The sequence below is a fragment of the Blennius ocellaris genome (genome assembly GCF_963422515.1).
Source record: "Blennius ocellaris genome assembly, chromosome: 2".
NCBI lineage: Eukaryota > Metazoa > Chordata > Actinopteri > Blenniiformes > Blenniidae > Blennius > Blennius ocellaris.
Window position 1 is genome coordinate 31947209 of NC_137651.1, and position 19642 is coordinate 31966850.

The following is a 19642-nucleotide window of genomic DNA, read 5'->3' on the forward strand; positions in this document are numbered from 1 at the left end:
CAACAAACCCGACATGTCCGTCATCCTGCAGCGGAGACAGACACCAACACCCTCCTCGCCACTCCACAAACACACAAACACACAAACACACCAACACACAAACACACAAACACACAAACACACCAACACACAAACACACAAACACACCAACACACAAGAGCATTTCCTCCATGTTGAAGAACGACTATTAGATTATCCTTCAGACACTGAAGCCTCTCTGTCCTGCAGACGGACACTCCAGTTCACCACATCCCTGTGGACCACATCCTCAACGAGGCCCTGTGTGTGTGTGTGTGTGTGTGTGTGTGTGTGTGTGTGTGTGTGTGTGTGTGTGTGTGTGTGTGTGTGTGTGTGTTCTGATGTAAAGTGATCAGTAATGAATTTTGTGTTGCATTAAAGGAGGTGGGGGTGGTGTTGTTGTGTGTGTGTGTGTGTGTGTGTGTGTGTGTGTGTGAGGAGGGAGGGTGGGGGGTGGGGGGGGGGGGTAGGTTGGGACATGGTTGGGAATGGGAGGGTGATCAGATCAAGAAACGAATAACTGACCAGTCCTGTCTGGGAGTCTCCAACATGTAATCTAATGAAGACACAACAGAGAGTAAGATGGGGGGGGCGGGGGGGGGGGGGTAAAAAAAGAGTGATGAGAATAGAGGGGCGGTGGCGGTGTGGGGGGGTCTGAATCTGGGGAGGGATAGTTGGTCAGAGTTTAGGGGGAGGGGGTTGATTGTCAATGCTAAATCCATTAAGGCCTTGTGCCCCCCCCCCCCCCCGAACTCCACTGCCCACACCCCACCCCTGTGGCTGCCCCACTATGCCCCCCCCCCCCCAACCAGCACACACATACACACACATTTAAATCAAAGAAGGTCTTGTTCACTTAGGGGGGGAGATGGGGGGGGGAGGGGGGGGGGGGGGGGGGGGGGGGGGACTGCCGCTTCCTAAACGAGTTAACCATTTGGACAGTCAGAGCCAACGGCATGTCTGCTGCACACACACACACACACACACACACACACACACACACACACACACACACACACACACACACACACACACACACACACACACACACACACACACACACACACACACACACACACACACACACACACACACACACACAGGGGAACATCTGGGTGGAGCGCTGCACACTGACGTGGTGACGAGGCTCCACCGCGTCGTGACATGCTGACTTGACAGATGTGCAACATATCAGGAACGAGTTCCGATCAGGAAGAGACGTCTTCTAACGACGAGCAAACCTCCGCAGTCCCGAACAACGATTTTGATTTGAAGGCACATAAATCCTTCAAAGGTTTTTATTCACATATTTACATATTGCATCTGTCATAGCTGGGTTCGTCTTCTAAACCCTGATGACAGGTGGAACGCAGAGAGCCAGCCTGTTACTGTCGCTGTCCAGCTGGTACTGCAGGTTCTGGTCTGTTCCTGCAGGTTCTGGTCTGTTACTGCAGGTTCTGGTCTGTTCCTGCAGGTTTTGGTCTGTTACTGCAGGTTCTGGTCTGTTACTGCAGGTTCTGGTCTGTTCCTGCAGGTTCTGGTCTGTTACTGCAGGTTCTGGTCTGTTACTGCAGGTTCTGGTCTGTTCCTGCAGGTTCTGGTCTGTTACTGCAGGTTCTGGTCTGTTACTGCAGGTTTTGGTCTGTTACTGCAGGTTCTGGTCTGTTACTGCAGGTTCTGGTCTGTTCCTGCAGGTTCTGGTCTGTTACTGCAGGTTCTGGTCTGTTACTGCAGGTTCTGGTCTGTTCCTGCAGGTTCTGGTCTGTTCCTGCAGGTTCTGGTCTGTTCCTGCAGGTTCTGGTCTGTTCCTGCAGGTTTTGGTCTGTTCCTGCAGCCGACAGCTACACAGGAGAAGCCATCTTCTCTGACACCTCATCACATTGTGTCTAAAGTGATGTTCACAGTCAGAGACGTCCAACATGGCCACCCAGTTGTACCACTACAACTTTGACGTCACGTTAAAAACCTCAATTGAAGGACATTTCTACCTGGTGTGTATGGAAACGTACTCGGGCCACTGAAGGAAAATTACATTTGGAGGCTACAATTTAAGACAGACTGAGACACCTATCGCAAGTTCTTCATCCCTACGGCAGGTCCTTCATCCCTACGGCAGGTCCTTCATCCCTACGGCAGGTCCTTCATCCCTACCGCAGGTCCTTCATCCCTACGGCAGGTCCTTCATCCCTACCGCAAGTCCTTCATCCCTACCGCAGGTCCTTCATCCCTACGGCAGGTCCTTCATCCCTACCGCAGGTCCTTCATCCCTACCGCAGGTCCTTCATCCCTACCGCAGGTCCTTCATCCCTACCGCAGGTCCTTCATCCCTACCGCTGTTAGACTGGACAACAAGACTGTAAAGTAACATGCAATAACCCCTGAATCTTCGTCACTGTCAGGACGGACCCTGCTCTGCCAACACTGGTATTATTTTTTACTATAGTATGTTTATTGTACTTTATTCTACACTTTGCCCCCCCACCATAGTTTAATTTCCTTGTATTTCATCTTACTGTATATTTTGCTCCCCTTAGAACTTATTACATCATATTATCTTATTTTTTAGTCCTTTTTTATCTACTTATTATTTCTACTGTAAATCCTTTTGGCCCTTAGAGTTCTTGATAGTCATTGTATATCAGATTCCTCTATTCTTATCTAACTGTTTGCACATTTCTTGTCTTTCCTCCTCAAGAGTCCTTAAGAGCAGAATGGAACAAGTGAGTTTCTCCTTTGTGATCAATAAAGGCTTATCTTATCTTATCTTATCTGATCTTATCTAATCTTAAAAAAAAGAAACCTTCATGCAACTTCAGAAAAAGTCAAAAATCAAAGTTTACATTTTTTTCTTTTTTCTGGAGGTTAAAATAATAATAAAAAAAAAACCTTTGTGTTTTTTCACGGAGACGTCTGTCCATCCATTCGTCAGCGGATGAGAAATGACATTACATCACTTAATTCTCACGATATAGGGTTGCATACTGCTTATGGACATTTTTTTTTTTTTTACACTGGATTCCCTTGTTTAATTATAACACATTTCATCAGCACCCTGGGATCCATGTCTTTGATGTTAATATGATGTATTTTATCTAAAGCATACACACGATGCAAAATATTGACACACTGAATAATGTATTTTCATAAAGAGAAAAACCCACTTTTCAATTTCATTTCACTTTGTATAACACTGCCTCTCTGTGTCTCCCTCTGCTTGGATAATAGAGTATTTTAGTATAAAAGAACTGACCTGTGGCAGAGCCCACCACGTCCCTGGAGGGGGACTCCGACATGGCGTCGGCCAGCCTCTCTCGCAGGCCTTCGTCGCTGGCGTCCGCCGAGCCCACGTTGTGCCGCGGCACGCCGAAGCTCTCCGGCCAGCTCCCACACACCTCCAGCAAGGTCACGCCGCGTCCATCAAAAGGGCCTGATGAAAACAAACGCACACCATTAATCAATTCATCATTATCCATCGCCAAAGTACCAAAACCCAACATGACTGATGACCCTTGAGGCAAGGCATCCCAACGTCTGAGTGTGCAACAATGATGAGGTGGCGTCTGCTGCGTACAGCGTCTCCAGGAAGGAGATACCGATAATCAATACTCTGCATTAGATGTTTTCACAAAGGTGCATTATGAGCTGAACAGGCATCCTGCAACTGCACATGTCAAGCACATTGGAGTCCGAGCAAACGGAAACACTCCGCTAACGTCCATTGCTATGCAGGTGAGGCACAAATGTACTGATCAGTGAAACCACATAACTGATCAATTTGGTCAAACAAAGAAAGTCTAGTCCTCCGAGCCTGGCTGTGCAGGTTTCTCCTCCTCTGTCTGTATGAAGCTGCTAAACAAGCTTTTGGCTTGTGAGAGGTTTGCAGTCGATGGACTGAGTGAAATCATCAGCAAACAGGATTCAAGCACAAATTCATTCCGTGTGTTTTTGTCAGCAGACGCTGATGTGGAGGTTTGTCCCAGAGCTCCACAGTCCTGCATGACCTCTGCAGCAACGGAGTGGTCATCAGGGCGGTCCAGAATATAGGCAAAGTAAAATAGTTGATCATATTGATCATTTCTTCCTTTTGTCATTCTCGTGATCTGTGTGAAGTTTCAGCTCAATATCTATAAAGGTGACGCATCACGAGAAGGATTTATCTAGTTTCACATCATTTGCCTGCACAAATGTGTTCTGTGAATTATGGAAATACACTGTCGGACTCAGAATTAAAGTAATTGATTACAAAAACATGCATTTCGGTAGAGTAATACAATTAAATATATGATTGTACACTGAAGGGAAAAAGCTGCAATATACTTCCTCAGTCAGCTGTTGTTGAACTGCTCATTTAGTAAATTGAATATTTGTTGCAATGAAAGTTGGTTTTTTTTCTTTAAAAAAAAAATCACTGAATATATGGTTAAAAGGGGGGCGGCGGACAACACAGCAGGGGGGGGGGGCGGACAACACAGCAGGGGGGGGGCGGCGGACAACACAGCGGGGGGGCGGCGGACAACACAGCGGGGGGGCGGCGGACAACACAGCGGGGGGGCGGCGGACAGCTCACTGGAGTGGTTAGAACCTTCACCTCACAGAGAAAAGGTCACGGTTCAAGTCTGGGCCTGTGTCAGTACAGATAGCGTTTATTTCCTGTGCCGGAGAAGGGTTTATTTTGTTTCCTCCCACAGTCCAAAAACATAATAAAAAAAAAAAAGAAAAATACCCAGAGAACTGTGAAGCTGTGAGGCCAAACTCAATACCGTAAATTCAATCTGGAAAATACATGTTTCTCAGCAAATTCAATCAGTGAGTCATCATGAGGATGTGGCATAATTACAAAAAAAAGAAGAAGAAAGAAGAAGACAAGTTACTGTGAGGTTGTTAAAAAACTGAAAGTGTGACTAGAAAAATGTTAAAATTCAGAAGGACTGCGTTGGGAAGTGCTTGTTGACTTGTTTGGTGAAGAATGTGAAGTCTCCTGTTGTGCTGGTCAGAGCTGAGCATCTCTGCCTCAGACCAGCAGATCAGATCAGCTGCTTTCAAGTGGCAAGTTCACGCACCACACACACATCCTGTAAGCACAACACAATCTGCACGCCTGTCAAACCAAATCCACACAGACCTCCACCGCATCTTAATCTTTCTCTTTCTGTCTGCTGAGCTCGCTGCAATCACACTCATCTTGATCTGTGGAGCCAGAGAGTCTGCAACCTGCTTCTGTGCATGGTGTGTGCGTGTGTGTGTGTGTGTGTGTGTGTGTGCGTGTGTTGCCAGGCATGCAAACACAGTGAACCAGGTTGACTGTCAGTGTTGGTGTGGCTGCAGCCCTGAGAGGTGATGAAGGAGGATTATTTAGAGGAAGTTAACAAGGTGGTCCTGTGACTCCTCGTGCTGAACTACAACATTGCAAACACATGATCTCACATGAAAAGACTCTACATCTTCTCTTAGTGACGCTATATCTCTGGAGAGACTCTACATCTCCTCTGTAGTCACTCTATATCTCTGTAGTGACTCTACATCTATTCTGTAGTGACTCTACATCTTCTCTTAGTGACACTACATCTCTGTAGTGACTCTACATCTCCTCTGTAGTGACTCTCCACCTCTGTAGTGACTCTATATCTCCTCTGTAGCGACTCTCCACCTCTGTAGTGACTCTATATCTCCTCTGTAGCGACCCTACATCTCTGTAGTGACTCTACATCTTCTCTTTGTGACTCTACATCTCTGTAGTGACTCTACATCTCCTCTGTAGTGACTCTCCACCTCTGTAGTGACTCTCCACCTCTGTAGTGACTCTATATCTCCTCTGTAGTGACTCTCCACCTCTGTAGTGACTCTATATCTCCTCTGTAGCGACTCTACATCTCTGTAGTGACTCTACATCTTCTCTTTGTGACTCTACATCTCTGTAGTGACTCTACATCTCCTCTGTAGTGACTCTCCACCTCTGTAGTGACTCTCCACCTCTGTAGTGACTCTATATCTCCTCTGTAGCGACTCTACATCTCTGTAGTGACTCTACATCTTCTCTTAGCAACTCTACTTCTCTGTAGTGACTCTACATCTTCTCTTTGTGACTCTACATCTCTGTAGTGACTCTACATCTCCTCTGTAGTGACTCTACATCTTCTCTTAGCGACTCTACATCTCTGTAGTGACTCTACACCTCCTCTGTAGTGACTCTACATCTCTGTAGTGACTCTACACCTCCTCTGTAGTGACTCCACACCTTCTCTTAGCGACTCTACTTCTCTGTAGTGACTCTACATCTTCTCTCCGTGACTCTACATCTCTGTAGTGACTCTACATCTCCTCTGTAGTGACTCTATATCTCTGTAGTGACTCTCCACCTCTGTAGTGACTCTACATCTCCTCTGTAGTGACTCTACATCTTCTCTTAGCGACTCTACATCTCTGTAGGGACTCTACATCTCCTCTGTAGTGACTCTACATCTTCTCTTAGCGACTCTACATCTCTGTAGTGACTCTACATCTCTGTAGTGACTCTACACCTCCTCTGTAGTGACTCCACACCTTCTCTTAGCGACTCTACTTCTCTGTAGTGACTCTACATCTTCTCTCCGTGACTCTACATCTCTGTAGTGACTCTACATCTCCTCTGTAGTGACTCTATATCTCTGTAGTGACTCTCCACCTCTGTAGTGACTCTACATCTCCTCTGTAGTGACTCTACTTCTCTGTAGTGACTCTACATCTTCTCTTAGCGACTCTACATCTCTGTAGGGACTCTACACCTCTGTAGTGACTCTATCAAGCTTTCACTCACTCATATGGGAATAACCATTTTAACCTTATTTTAATTTGCTCGACACACTGTTAAAACGAGTCTTTAACTGCAGCTCAAGGTCACACGTGTTGCAGTCAAACTGAAGAATTCAACAGATTTAAACTCAAACCTGTGTGGCCTCCCTGTATGTCAGCTGCACACTGCCTCTCAACAATCTATTGTGTATTTGATATGTGGAGAAAAAATCTACTAAAAACCACTGGACACACAGAGAGGAAAGTAGAAATGCTAAAAAATACATCTTCTATTTTGCTCACTTGTTAAATGTGGTTGAAAAAATGGTGAAATGACCCCAAATAGACAGAACTGCAGAAAAACCCCCCGAACTGCTGAAAGTCCAAGCAGAGAAGCGTTGAGCCCGGCTGAACAGGGGGAACATGAACATGAACATGAACCACAGAACATCCTGGAGGCCAGTATACTGTCAGGTGAATGAAAAGTCACACGTTCAATGTTCATCTCCCTCAAACTGGAACCAAAGTGCTTCGTTTAAAAAGGCACAGCCCTGAAAATCCATGTGAACGAGGCTGATGGTGATTACTGCTCTGCACTTAGAACCAGACATGACAGGACTGCTTCATCGTTTACTTCCTGAAACATCGAGCTGCTTCTGGTTCGTCTTCACTCTGAGTTAAACACTCTCCTTGACCTCTGATTGAAAACATGTGGTCCAAAAGCACTGGTTTGACAGAATTGTGTCACTCCAGCTAAAGATGCTTCTGCCTCTGCGTGGACACAGTCTAGTACCTGTTCAGGTCACTTTCCCGAACAGGAACTAAGTGAATGCAACCTTTTCTCCAACATCTTCCTTGAGCTCCAGAATATCAATGAGCAGGAGAGCAAAACCAGTTTGGGTGATCATAGTGTTTCAATGCAAATAAAAGGAAACTTTAATAACCTCTCTGCAGGGATGAGACTGAAATTTAAACAGACTCATGTGACACAGACTTCATGAATTGCTCCATTTGATCGGACTCAGCTTTGGCCACCAGCCAGTCGATGAACGTTGTTAGATTATTAAGTTTGCAGGACACATGCGGATGAATGAAAACTGGACTCCCACATGTTGTAAACACACTGCTGAATGTGTCTGGCGGTGCTTCTCAGACGAGTGGACACGCACTCAGACAGGAATGTTCCCCTGGTGCTCTTGTGGGTATCAGCAAAACACCACAGAGACACAGACGGGACGACTTCAAAGGAACAAGTGAAAACCAGGACAGGAGGAGCTTTTCTCCTGGAAAAACAGCAGCGATATGAGCAGAGAGTGAGCAGTCGGACCACTTCGGTGCAAAGGATCCATAGAACTGGGGCGGTAACTGGAATAATCAAACATTAAAATTAAAAAAAAGAAAGAAATGTGACATGAAAAACAACAACCATTAAAGCTGCAAGCAGCGTTGGCTGGGACCTCGCTCAAGCCCGTCGGGGGGGCCACGATCCTCTAAGACTGATAAGTTTGAAGTTTTGAAGTTTTCTTTTCTTTTTTTTTTTTTAAACGACTTTTATTTTGAAAAAAAACGGCATTAAAACCAGCTAATTAGCTAGGGATTCGTGACCGCAGCGTCCCCATTAGGCCACCTACCAAATTTCAGCTCAATCGGACAATGTTTGCTAGCATGCTAACGGGCATGCTAGGCCGCAAGCTAGCTGATCCACCTGAAAATCTCAGGTGGTACTCGGCAGGTGCCCCTGAGCCGGAATCTGGTTTTACTTCAATTCTGTCTACTTTCATTATTATATCACCTTTTTTTTTTTAATGACTTTTATTTTGAAAAAACGGCGTCAAAACCAGCTAAGTAGCTAGTGATTCGTGACCGCAGCGCTCCCATTACTCCTGCTCAGCCTTACTCAACTTCAGCGAAGGCCAATAGAAAATGTGATGGTCGCAGACGGCACACGCTGATTGGCCGGCGCGTCACAACACAGATGAGTCAGAGAGCGACTCACTCAGCCGCCATTTTTAAAACCTGACCACAACTAGAACGCTCAACCAGCATCCCTCGTTGTCCTGGTGACCGTCGCTTAACTGCATTTCCACTAAAGTTTGAAGTATCGTAACATTTGTGTGTCTTATTTCAACACCAGCTGCTGCTAACGGCTGGTGGCAGAAGGCGCGCACACACACACACACACACACACACACACACACACACACACACACACACACACACACACACACACACACACACACACACACACACACACACACACACACACACACACACACACACACACACACACACACACACAGGCTGACATGAGCTTTGAAGCGGAGGCCTTTGAAAAATCAATTGAACACACACACTGTAGTCCTGTTTCTTAAAAAGAAGTTATCAGGGAGCCACTGTGTGTGTGTGTGTGTGTGTGTGTGTGTGTGTGTGTGTGTGTGTGTGTGTGTGTGTGGTGTGTGTGGGTGTGTGCGTGTGCGTGGGTGTGTGTGCTTTTGGAGTTGGAGGTCGTCGAGTGTTATCACAGCAGGGAGCATCGAAGCCCGTGCAACCTCTCACCCCAGCATTAGCACCTGTCACTGGCCTGCAGCGAGGCTGAGACTGGCCAGGCCTGGAGGCACACACACACACACACGCGCGCACACACACACACACACACACTGATAGCCGGTGAGCGGGCGGATCAAAGGGTTGTGGACGATAAGAGCCTGGAAGAAGTTCGGCAGAGCTTCAGCATTATCTCGGACCAATATGTGTGTTTGAATGCTGAGAGCTGCAGAGTGAAACTCCTGATGACAGTCAGCAGTAAAGGGCTGCAGTGACACTTGTGCTCCTGCTTTAAACAAATGTTTCCCTCCATCCATCCAAGTGAAAACACCCAGCGATCAGCTCATCCAGTCACCATTCACGCAGCCAGCACTGCTCACCTGGGCAACACACACCTGATACATAATCTCATAATAACCTGCAAATACAAACATTTAGTTGACATCCTATTGGTTTGTCTGTTTTGTTTTGGTGCAAATTCAATGAGAATGTTGAGTTCAATTCATCTCTTGATTAAACTTTAGAGAAAAATGACTGCAGTCATTCTTTTGTATAAAACAACTGTGGCTGCATGCTTCTTCCAGTTCACACTATTATCTGTTCACACTGTGAAAAACATGTCGAAAAGGTTCTCAGTGAAAGCGTCACGTTATTAATCATTCACAGACTGCGCAAAGACGACGCTGCACTGATTTTGACTTTGACCTCTGAACTCTCAGTTCCTCCTCGACCGATTTGTAAAAGTTAGCGGTGACACACAGGCTAGCTCCACAGCTTTAAAGTCCCAGTGAAATGTAACACACTACTTTGCAAAAAACGATAGTTGTGGTTCTACTTGTAAGGTTCCTCCGACTCTGCCCCTCCACTGCTGTCGCATAGCAAAGTTATTTGAATTTTGAATCTCCAGCCGAGGAAGTCGGGGGAATCCTTCTTCTTCGTGAGCGTGACGTCACGAGTTGTGCAGATCTCCATCTGTTGTGTTTATATCGGCTTGTTTCCTCTTAAATATCCAAGTTTTTACAGTGTTTTGAAGTTATAGTCGGCGTTTTATGAGCCTTGAAGAAAGATTGAGCCTGGAAGAGACCAGAGAGGAGAAAAGGAGCACAGGCGGCGGGAGCAGCTAGCGGCTAGCTCGGGCGGCTAGTAAACGATCAAGTAACACCTGGACTCTTCAGTGATTCCACAGTCTTCTAGCTCTTGGACGTGTTGGATCCAGGAAGCCGGTCGTTCTGCCAAAAGTCAGGAGCCTCAAAGCCTCAAAGGTGAAAAGTGGCGGCTGCTGAGGCGAGGAGACGAGGACGAATGGAGGACGAAGCGTCTTCTGCTTCCTCAAACATGTTCCAGACGGGGTCACCGATGGCAGAACCACCTTCTGTGTCTTCTTCATCAATCACTGGCTTTGAAATGACCATGATGATGAAATCTGGTTCAATTCAGCCTCTTCGTGGTCAAAACTCTGATCCTCCATAATGTAAACACAACTTGGGCGTGTGCACAACTCGTGATGTCACTCTGTTATTGTCAGAAGCTCCGCCCAGCAGAGGAAATACCAACGTTTATCGGCTATTTTCTCTCAGATTGTCGTGTTTTAACATTTGACCTTCAGCCAGTTAGCAGGAAAATGTTCTAGAAGAGACACCAGAGAGTTCTGGAGGTGGAACCTTCATTTCACTGGGACTTTAATACATATTGTGTTTGGAAAATTACTTGAACTGAATATATTTTCATTCTTTCAGATTTCATCTTTCTTAAATTAGATTTGTTTTGCAGGTTATATCACAAAATAGGAAATCTATTAAATGATGTGACTTGACCAAACAAGTTGTTTGTGATTTCACAGCTAAAGAGTGTTTTTGTTTTGTGCCGTCACGTTCTGGGCTCACCCTCTGTGTGAACACATCTATATTCAGCTGCAGCTCTATGAACCAAAGCTTTTTCCTGATCGGACACGGACTGGTCAGCCTGACTGCACCGAGTCGGCCGTGAGCAGGGAGACCCGTAATTTAACACCAGCCTCACTGTTGCACACAGAGCATACTGCCTCAACAAAACAAAAAGCTCTCATTGATTAGGTGTTCATCAGAAAACTCCTCCTCCACCAACACTGCAAGAAGATCTTAATCTTTTTTGATAGAACAATTACATGTTCGTATCTTCAGCATTTAGCGATGTACATGTGTATTTTAGTCTGGTTTCTTCTGTTTCTGCAAACTGCACATGACTGCTGATGTTGGAAGGATGGAGGCCTTGTTTACACCTCAAAGAGGAAACTGCATCGTGTTTGGGTTTTCGTTTCAGAAAAGTTTCACGTTTACATAGAAATGTTCTGAAAAGGATCGTTTACTCTTTGGACGATCTAAATACCATGTTGGTCCACTAGTTGGTGCTGTTGTTAGTTTTAGTGCTGAAAGCGCACACACACGCACACGCACACACACACACACACACACACACACGCAGCAGAGAACAATGGGCTCTAAGCATTAACAATGGGAGAACACGGACCACCAAGTTGGATTGTTATTACTGTGACTGTCAAAATAAAAGTACCAAGTCGAGGAGAATATGGACTGGGAGTCATGACACCACGGAGAAAACTTTGTTCTGATGGTCTCTACTGAGCATGTGCACAAGTGCTGGTTACTGTGGCCGTGGAAACCAGAGCCAGGACCTGGACCAGGACCTGGACCTGGACCTGGACCTGGACCTGTGTTTCCAGTTGTGTTCAGTGATTCTGAGAAACGTTCCCGTGTAACACACAACACAGGGTTTTGTGTTTTCCCCGGAAATCACTGCAGAATAAACAGGAGTTACGTTCGTAGTTTTGTTATTCCTGGTGGTTCTGCCACTTTAACTTCTCAAACCTTCAACATAGTTCAATAAAAACCAGCTCCTGGAGAAGAAACAATGCCCCCCCACACACACACACACACACACACACACACACACACACACACACACACACACACACACACACACACACACACACACACACACACACACACACACACACACACACACACACACACACACACACACACACACACACACACACACGCCACAGTTCCCGGGTTACCTGTGCAGTGGAGTGTCTAATGTCTGGTTAGTACAAATTCAATTAGGCTTTAGTGCGAGGCGCTTGATGGAGCTAATTCCTTTATGATGGGGGCAGTATAATCACTGATAGTGTGTGCAGGGGGGGGGGTGGTGGGGGGGGGTACAAACAGACGTTAAACCAGGAGGAACATGTTGAACTACATGCGGTGGGACAATGTCCAGTGCTGCTCACCTCCCTGGTTCTGGAGTCAACATCACTTCATCTTTGGTTTGTTGGTTAGAGGAGTTCAGACTGTTCCAGCTGCTGCTGCATTGTATAGTACTCGGTAGAATATCCTACAATATAGTATCCACGAAAAGTAAACAGTAATCTTACTTGTGTAGTCTGAACCTGACGCACAAGGACAGGTCACTGATGAAGGTGAGGAAGACCACTGATGGTCTGCTTCTGCAGGTTTCTTCCTGTTAAAATCACATTTTGTTTCATCAGTGTATATGACGGGAATGTACATATTTATTAATGTTGCTTGTACAGAGTGAAGTCAGTGCTACTCTGTTTGAGCAGTTCCCTCTCAGGTCTCACGGTGTGACTTCAAGTGAAACAATACAATCACGTGTTGAGAATCTAATGGATGTAATTCCTTGGCAGTCACCCCACAGGGGACATGGACCCTCAGACGGCCTTCAACACAACTCTACTCCACAGGAAAAGGTAACGTCCGTCACAAACTGTCGCATCTCCAGGGGTGATGTCAGAAATGTGACACGGTGAATTCAGACGGGTTCAACCATTGAATGTCTGAAAAACAGCATCTGGAAAATTCTGTTCTTATCTCAGCATCATGAGTGGATATTGTAGGAATCAACTATAAGTGATAATCATGTGATATTGTGGCTGGCCCACATCTCCAGGGCTTGTTGCTGTGAGCGGATAATGAATGTCTAAAGACGTGAACACACACCTCTGAGAGCAACCTCCATTATATCAGCGAAAAGGCCAACACACACTGGGCAGATGTCAGTGCTGAAAGGGGTTTTGCAGAACCTGACAGTCACTCATACTCGAGTACAAGGACATCATTCACTGTACACACAACTTTACAAAAACACACTTTTAATAGTCTTTCACTCACACACATTTATGTGACTGTGCTGTGAACCCAGACTGACATCCCTCCAGGCTCTGTGTGTGTGTGTGTGTGTGTGTGTGTGTGTGTGTGTGTGTGTGTGTGTGTGTGTGTGTGTCAGTGAGGTCCTCTGAGACACACTCAGAGTGCTAGCGAGCTAGGAGTTTGGTGTTAATGGAGATGTAAGCTCACAGGATTAGCAACCATAGGTGTGTGTGTGTGTGTGTGTGTGTGTGTGTGTGTGTGTCTCACTGTCATTACATTAAGGCCAGTGTTTTTAAATCATTTACTCCCTCAGCAGTCTCTGTGGTGTCGGCTAAGTGTTAGTAATCCCCATCAATACCGGGATCTGCCTCAGGGCACTTTACTCACTACCACATGTACACACTTGCACACACGCACACACGTGCACAGATACACTCATGTGCACACAGAGACATATGGCTCACAGATATGAAGACGCATTAACCTGTATGCTGTTGACTGCAGTGCTCAGAGTAACACACAGCGTTTCCCACTGAGCTCATGTGCTGCAGAACACAGTGCACAGCAGCAGCACTGACAGCAGGTCCGTCTCAGCACCATGTGGTCTCACACACACACACACACACACACACACACACACACACACACACACACACACACACACACACACACACCAGCAAAGCCCAAACTTTGTTCATTTCCAGAGTGTAAACTGGACAATGGAGCGAAGCCACACCCCCCCACTGAGCAGAGCTTCAGTATGAGGTTCTGCTGCAGCCTGGATCCACTGAAGACACACACCAGGTCTCCTGCTCACAACCTGAACGAACTTCATGACCGAGGTATACACGTCCAAAGAAAAGTCCTAGTCATGGACCACAACCGGCTCTGCACAGGGTCCGATCCAGGCCTCCTGATGACTCCGACTCAACGAGTCACAGTGAGCCACATGTTTCAATTGAGCTGAATGACTGGAGATCAAAGTGTTGAACGGAGGCTTCCTTCACACTGGAACAGGATGAAGTGAAAACGCTAAACTTTCATTGTGACGTGGGCCTTTTGACAATACTCTGTCGTCATGGAAACGGTAGAAAGTCTGCAAGTGGCCCTGGTCACCATGTTGGTGGTAACTAGTAGTTCTGCACATGCTCAGTAGAGCCAATCAGAGCAAACTGTCCTCCAGTGTCATGACTCTCAGTCCAGATTCTCCTGGAGGTGGTACTTTTATTTTGACAGTCACCATGATGACAATCCAACTTGGTAGCTTTATTTTGACAGTCACCATAATAACAATCCAACTTGGTTGCCTGTCCACTAGAATGTCCGAGGTATCTGATTGGTTAATGTTTTCTCTGCTGCCTGTGTGTGTGTGTGTGTGTGTGTGTGTGTGTGTGTGTGTGTGTGTGTGTGTGCTTTCAGTACTAAAACTAACAACAGCACCAACTAGTGGACCAATAAGAAAACTACATTGTTTTCAGAAGGTGAAACTTTTCTGACACAAAGATGTAGAATTGATGTGTTCTCACTCGGGTTTGTTAAAACAAAAAAAACAAACAATTCCCACTTCATCATGTGTCAAAGTCCAGAGATCACAACCTGGACTTCTACTGACTGACCAGCAGAGAATTCTGCCACCAAACATGTTTGACGAAGGAAACAGTTTAGCAAGAACGGTCAGAAGCTTCAGTGTTTGGCTGTTTCCTGCTTTCGCCCCGATCTTCTCTGTACGGATTTGGATGAAGCTGAAGTCAGAGGAAATCACATGAGACTCAGTCACCAGAGACACGGGGAAGCAGTGGCAGGCTGCGAGGATATGGACGGTAGGTTTACATTCATATATGACATTTATTAATCTATTCTGTGGATACAGATTAAACATGAGCATGTTGTTTATAAAGGCCCAGCAACATTAAAAATAGATTTTTTTTGTCTTGTGTCATTGTGCTGATTATTCATTATTCATCAAGCCCAAGCTGTGTGCAAAATCATTCGTGAAAACAAGATTATTGTGTGTAGAGTCCTCCCCTCTTCACTTGCTTCATGTAGCATGCCAAGTCTGCATCCGTTTCTAAGCCCCTCCCTCGTTAATATGAAGCTTCTGCAGCTTGGTGAAGTGTTTACACTGCACCAACGGCACAGGTATCGTCTATCAGATCTCATTGATCAGATATAATCTATCAGACATCAACGACCAGATATCAAGTATCAGATATAATCCGTCAGTTATCGTGTTGAAGTGATAGTGTGACACGCCTTTAGTGTGAATGACGACTGAACATGTCAACCAAGACTCTGGGAACCGCCCCCGCCGCTCTCACTGGGAAAACGGGACATTTCAATATATCACGAAGGACAAAGTCTCCAGATCTTTGTTGTCCACATCCTCCACTTCAGTGGGAGGAGATGACGGGAGACGGAAACTCGGTATTTTCACACATATCACCCCGTGACATCCAATAAGTTTCAGACTGAATGTCTGCGTGGCAGGAGAATTAATGGTGATGGAACTGAGAACACACGTGTTTACACTCAGATCAGGTAAACAGTCATGAGTGTGTGTGCACACGTGTTTTCTGGGGAACTGATTGTGCCGCTTTGTAATATGAAGTGGTGAGCAAACACACTGATGTGGGCACCTGAGAGGACACACACACACACACACACACGCACACACACACACACACACACAGACACACTTACACACTTCCAGTGAAGAACAACTGGCAGCAGGTCGGTTCCAGGTCCAGGCCGGAGGATCCACTACAGGGTCACACTGATAACTGCAGAGTTTAAACTACAGCAACATTCTGTATAAGTGTCAGGCAGAAAGTGTGTGAAACACCCGTCACACTCATTAAACAGGTCACATGTCAAGAACATAAGGTGGACGTTATTAATGAACTTTGTCAGAAAACATCACTTATTGTAGAACAACATTTGTTGATAATCTGTCTGACCTTATCATTTCTTTATTTCCTCTCCTTTCATTAGCAGACAGAGACTCTGATTTGTGGGGATCTCCTGCCGGACGGTTGTAGTTTCTGTCGTTCTTCTGTGTCCAACATCCAATTTATTCAATTCAGTGGGAAAATAGTGCAAATTCAATATAATGAAAATAAAACCTTATAAAATAGCACTTCACCTGACCAGAAGCAGTTTGTAGGAAATTGTGTTCCAAATGTAGCTGTTAGCGTTGAGCTTCTCCATTACCTGATTTAATTCTCAACAATCCAATAAGGAAAAATCTCAAATTAAATTTATACATATCACTGAAAGCAATGATTGAAATCTCTGCAGTTCTGAAGGACTTTGCTCTAAATGTTGTTGTTAGCAATGATGTTTTCCATTTCTGTGGTGAGTGATTGTCTCTGTATGCTGAAACTCTGACGTCGAACTCTGAGAGACGTTCCTGAACGCATCGCAGGGAGAAACACACTGATCAGATGCGATCAATGACAAAAACACAGCTAGTCAATTAACCTTAATCAGTCTGAAAATGTACGGTAGAACTATGCACAACATACGTTCTGAATGTTTTCTCGTGAACAGAACGGACATCAAGACTGCAGTTTAAAAGATATCATCACATCTTCAGGGCAAACAAGTTTATAAACATGCAGAAATGTTAAGTGACATTAATTAATGAATACACTGGTTCACACGCTTAACATTTAACTCTATGGCTTTCTATTAAATTATTTCAACAAATAAAACGGGAGCAAACATTGAACTGCAGCGACTGTCATTACATGTCATCCTTTAAGTGGAATTCAAATTTACGATGTCTGTAATTCCTTCGTCTCACAAAAACCTGCTGAAACTCACAAGAAAACGTTTGGACAGCAGCTTCCTCCAAACCAAGGGTGTCCACCTTGAGGCCTGAGCCGCCAAAAGAGGCTCCGATCTGCCAAACGGGCCAAGCAAACCGCAAACGTCTCACAGAAAACATGGATTTGAATCAAATGCCTCCAGCGTAGCGAGACGCCACCGTGAGACGTCAGTGAAGTGCCGTTAAAAAGAAGCTACCAGGTTTCTATCAAACCGCTGTGCTGCCAGGGAGTCTGTCAAAACATCTCACTGAAACTATCTTTATGTTCAGATTGGAGTCATTTTCTTTTGTAACTGTTTGGGTTTGTGAAAATATAGACAGTTGAATCATCTGCATAAAGAAAAACCTTAAAGTTTAAATTTGAAAGCTATCATGGTTTTAGTTTGTGTGACTCCACTGATTTAAATCACCAAACAGTTTAGATCAGAGCAGAGAGTCTTCGTTTAGGAAAATGTTCCCATTAAGTGAACTTTTCACAGTGTTTACTATGAAGGGCCTGAAATCTTTAGAAAAAAAATGTGTAATCTGTCTTAGTGAGTTAACTATCTGGCGTGCATGTTTTCACACAGGTTCCTTTCCCCATGGTTTTAACGCTAACGCGGTTCCTCAGCAGCAGATCCCCTCTGAACCACAGACCTCCACTCTGTTCTCCAGGCTCTCACTGGAACACAGTGGCCAACATTGGATTTAACTCATATTTATACACTTGCACTGCCTCTTGCCGGGGCCTCAAGTTCGACTCCCTGTTCTGAAGCAGCAGGGGAGGGTTTGTCCCTCAGTGGCTCTGGAAAGGTTCTGCTCACTAATGAAGGAGCGCGGAGGTGCGAAGGGAAGGAAAATGAAAGCAACGTGAGAAAAGAGCTCTCCTGCTCCTGTTGTTGCTTTCCAGAGGGCGTTAATAATGAGCTGAAGGGGACTGGGATTAGAAGGAGGCCAAATGTTTAACACTAAGCAGACGCTGGAGTGTTTGCTGACAAATGAGGCGGCGGCGGGCAGCCGGGACGGTATGGACCAAGTGTGTAGAACGATTTCACTCTGTGTGAATGGCTGAATTCATGTTGGGAGCATTTGGACTGTACCGTTCGTCCACCAACAGCACTTTGAACCAACGACACAACACCCTTTAATCACTTCTTTAATCACTGTGTCACTTTAGAAATGGCATTGTGGGGAATATATGTTGGAGGTTTCAAAGGTCCAAGTAAAGAAAACCCTCAGCCACGACATTGACCCCACCGCTAGCTTAGAGGCCATGGGGGAGTCCTGCTGTGCACGTGATTGGGGAGTAAACCCTGCGGTGTGCTACAACACACTCTGTGCATGAGGTATCGATAAACGACAACCATTTCGAGAGAAGATGCATCGCTTTTGCATTTTCGTTTCAGAAAAGCTTCGCATCTCCATGGAAATGTTCTGAAAAATCAGATCCGTTTCCACGGCAGTGACAGGTAGGCCGAAATGTTGTAGTTTTCATGTTGATCCACTAGTTGGTGCTGTTGTTAGTGTTAGTACTGAAAGCACACACACACACATGCAGCAGAGAACAATGAGCTCTAAACATTAACACTGGGAGAACAAGGACATTCTAGTGGACAGAACACCAAGTTGGATTGTTATTATGGTGACTGTCAAAATAAAACTACCAAGTTGGATTGTTATTATGGTGATTGTCAAAATAAAACTACCAAGTTGGATTGTTATTATGGTGATTGTCAAAATAAAACTACCAAGTTGGATTGTTATTATGGTGATTGTCAAAATAAAACTACCAAGTTCGATTGTTATCATGGTGACTGTCAAAATAAAACTACCAAGTTGGATTGTTATTATGGTGACTGTCAAAATAAAGCTACCAAGTTGGATTGTTATTATGGTGACTGTCAAAATAAAACTACCAAGTTGGATTGTTATTATGGTGACTGTCAAAATAAAACTACCAAGTTCGATTGTTATCATGGTGACTGTCAAAATAAAACTACCAAGTTCGATTGTTATCATGGTGACTGTCAAAATAAAACTACCAAGTTCGATTGTTATCATGGTGACTGTCAAAATAAAACTACCAAGTTCGATTGTTATCATGGTGACTGTCAAAATAAAACTACCAAGTTGGATTGTTATCATGGTGACTGTCAAAATAAAACTACCAAGTTCGATTGTTATTATGGTGACTGTCAAAATAAAACTACCAAGTTGGATTGTTATTATGGTGACTGTCAAAATAAAACTACCAAGTTGGATTGTTATTATGGTGACTGTCAAAATAAAACTACCAAGTTGGATTGTCATCATGGTGACTGTCAAAATAAAAGTA

General features: G+C 45.0%; 1 protein-coding gene across 1 annotated transcript in view; it reads right to left on the reverse strand.

The window, feature by feature from the left end:
• The window catches only part of bcas3 (BCAS3 microtubule associated cell migration factor), a 370231-nt gene that overhangs the window by 42059 nt on the left and 308530 nt on the right, over nt 1–19642 (reverse strand). Inside the window, exon 23 of the mRNA XM_080511322.1 lies at nt 3269–3445. Coding sequence (XP_080367448.1) covers nt 3269–3445 — 177 coding nt within the window. The remainder of the gene's footprint in view (nt 1–3268; nt 3446–19642) is intronic.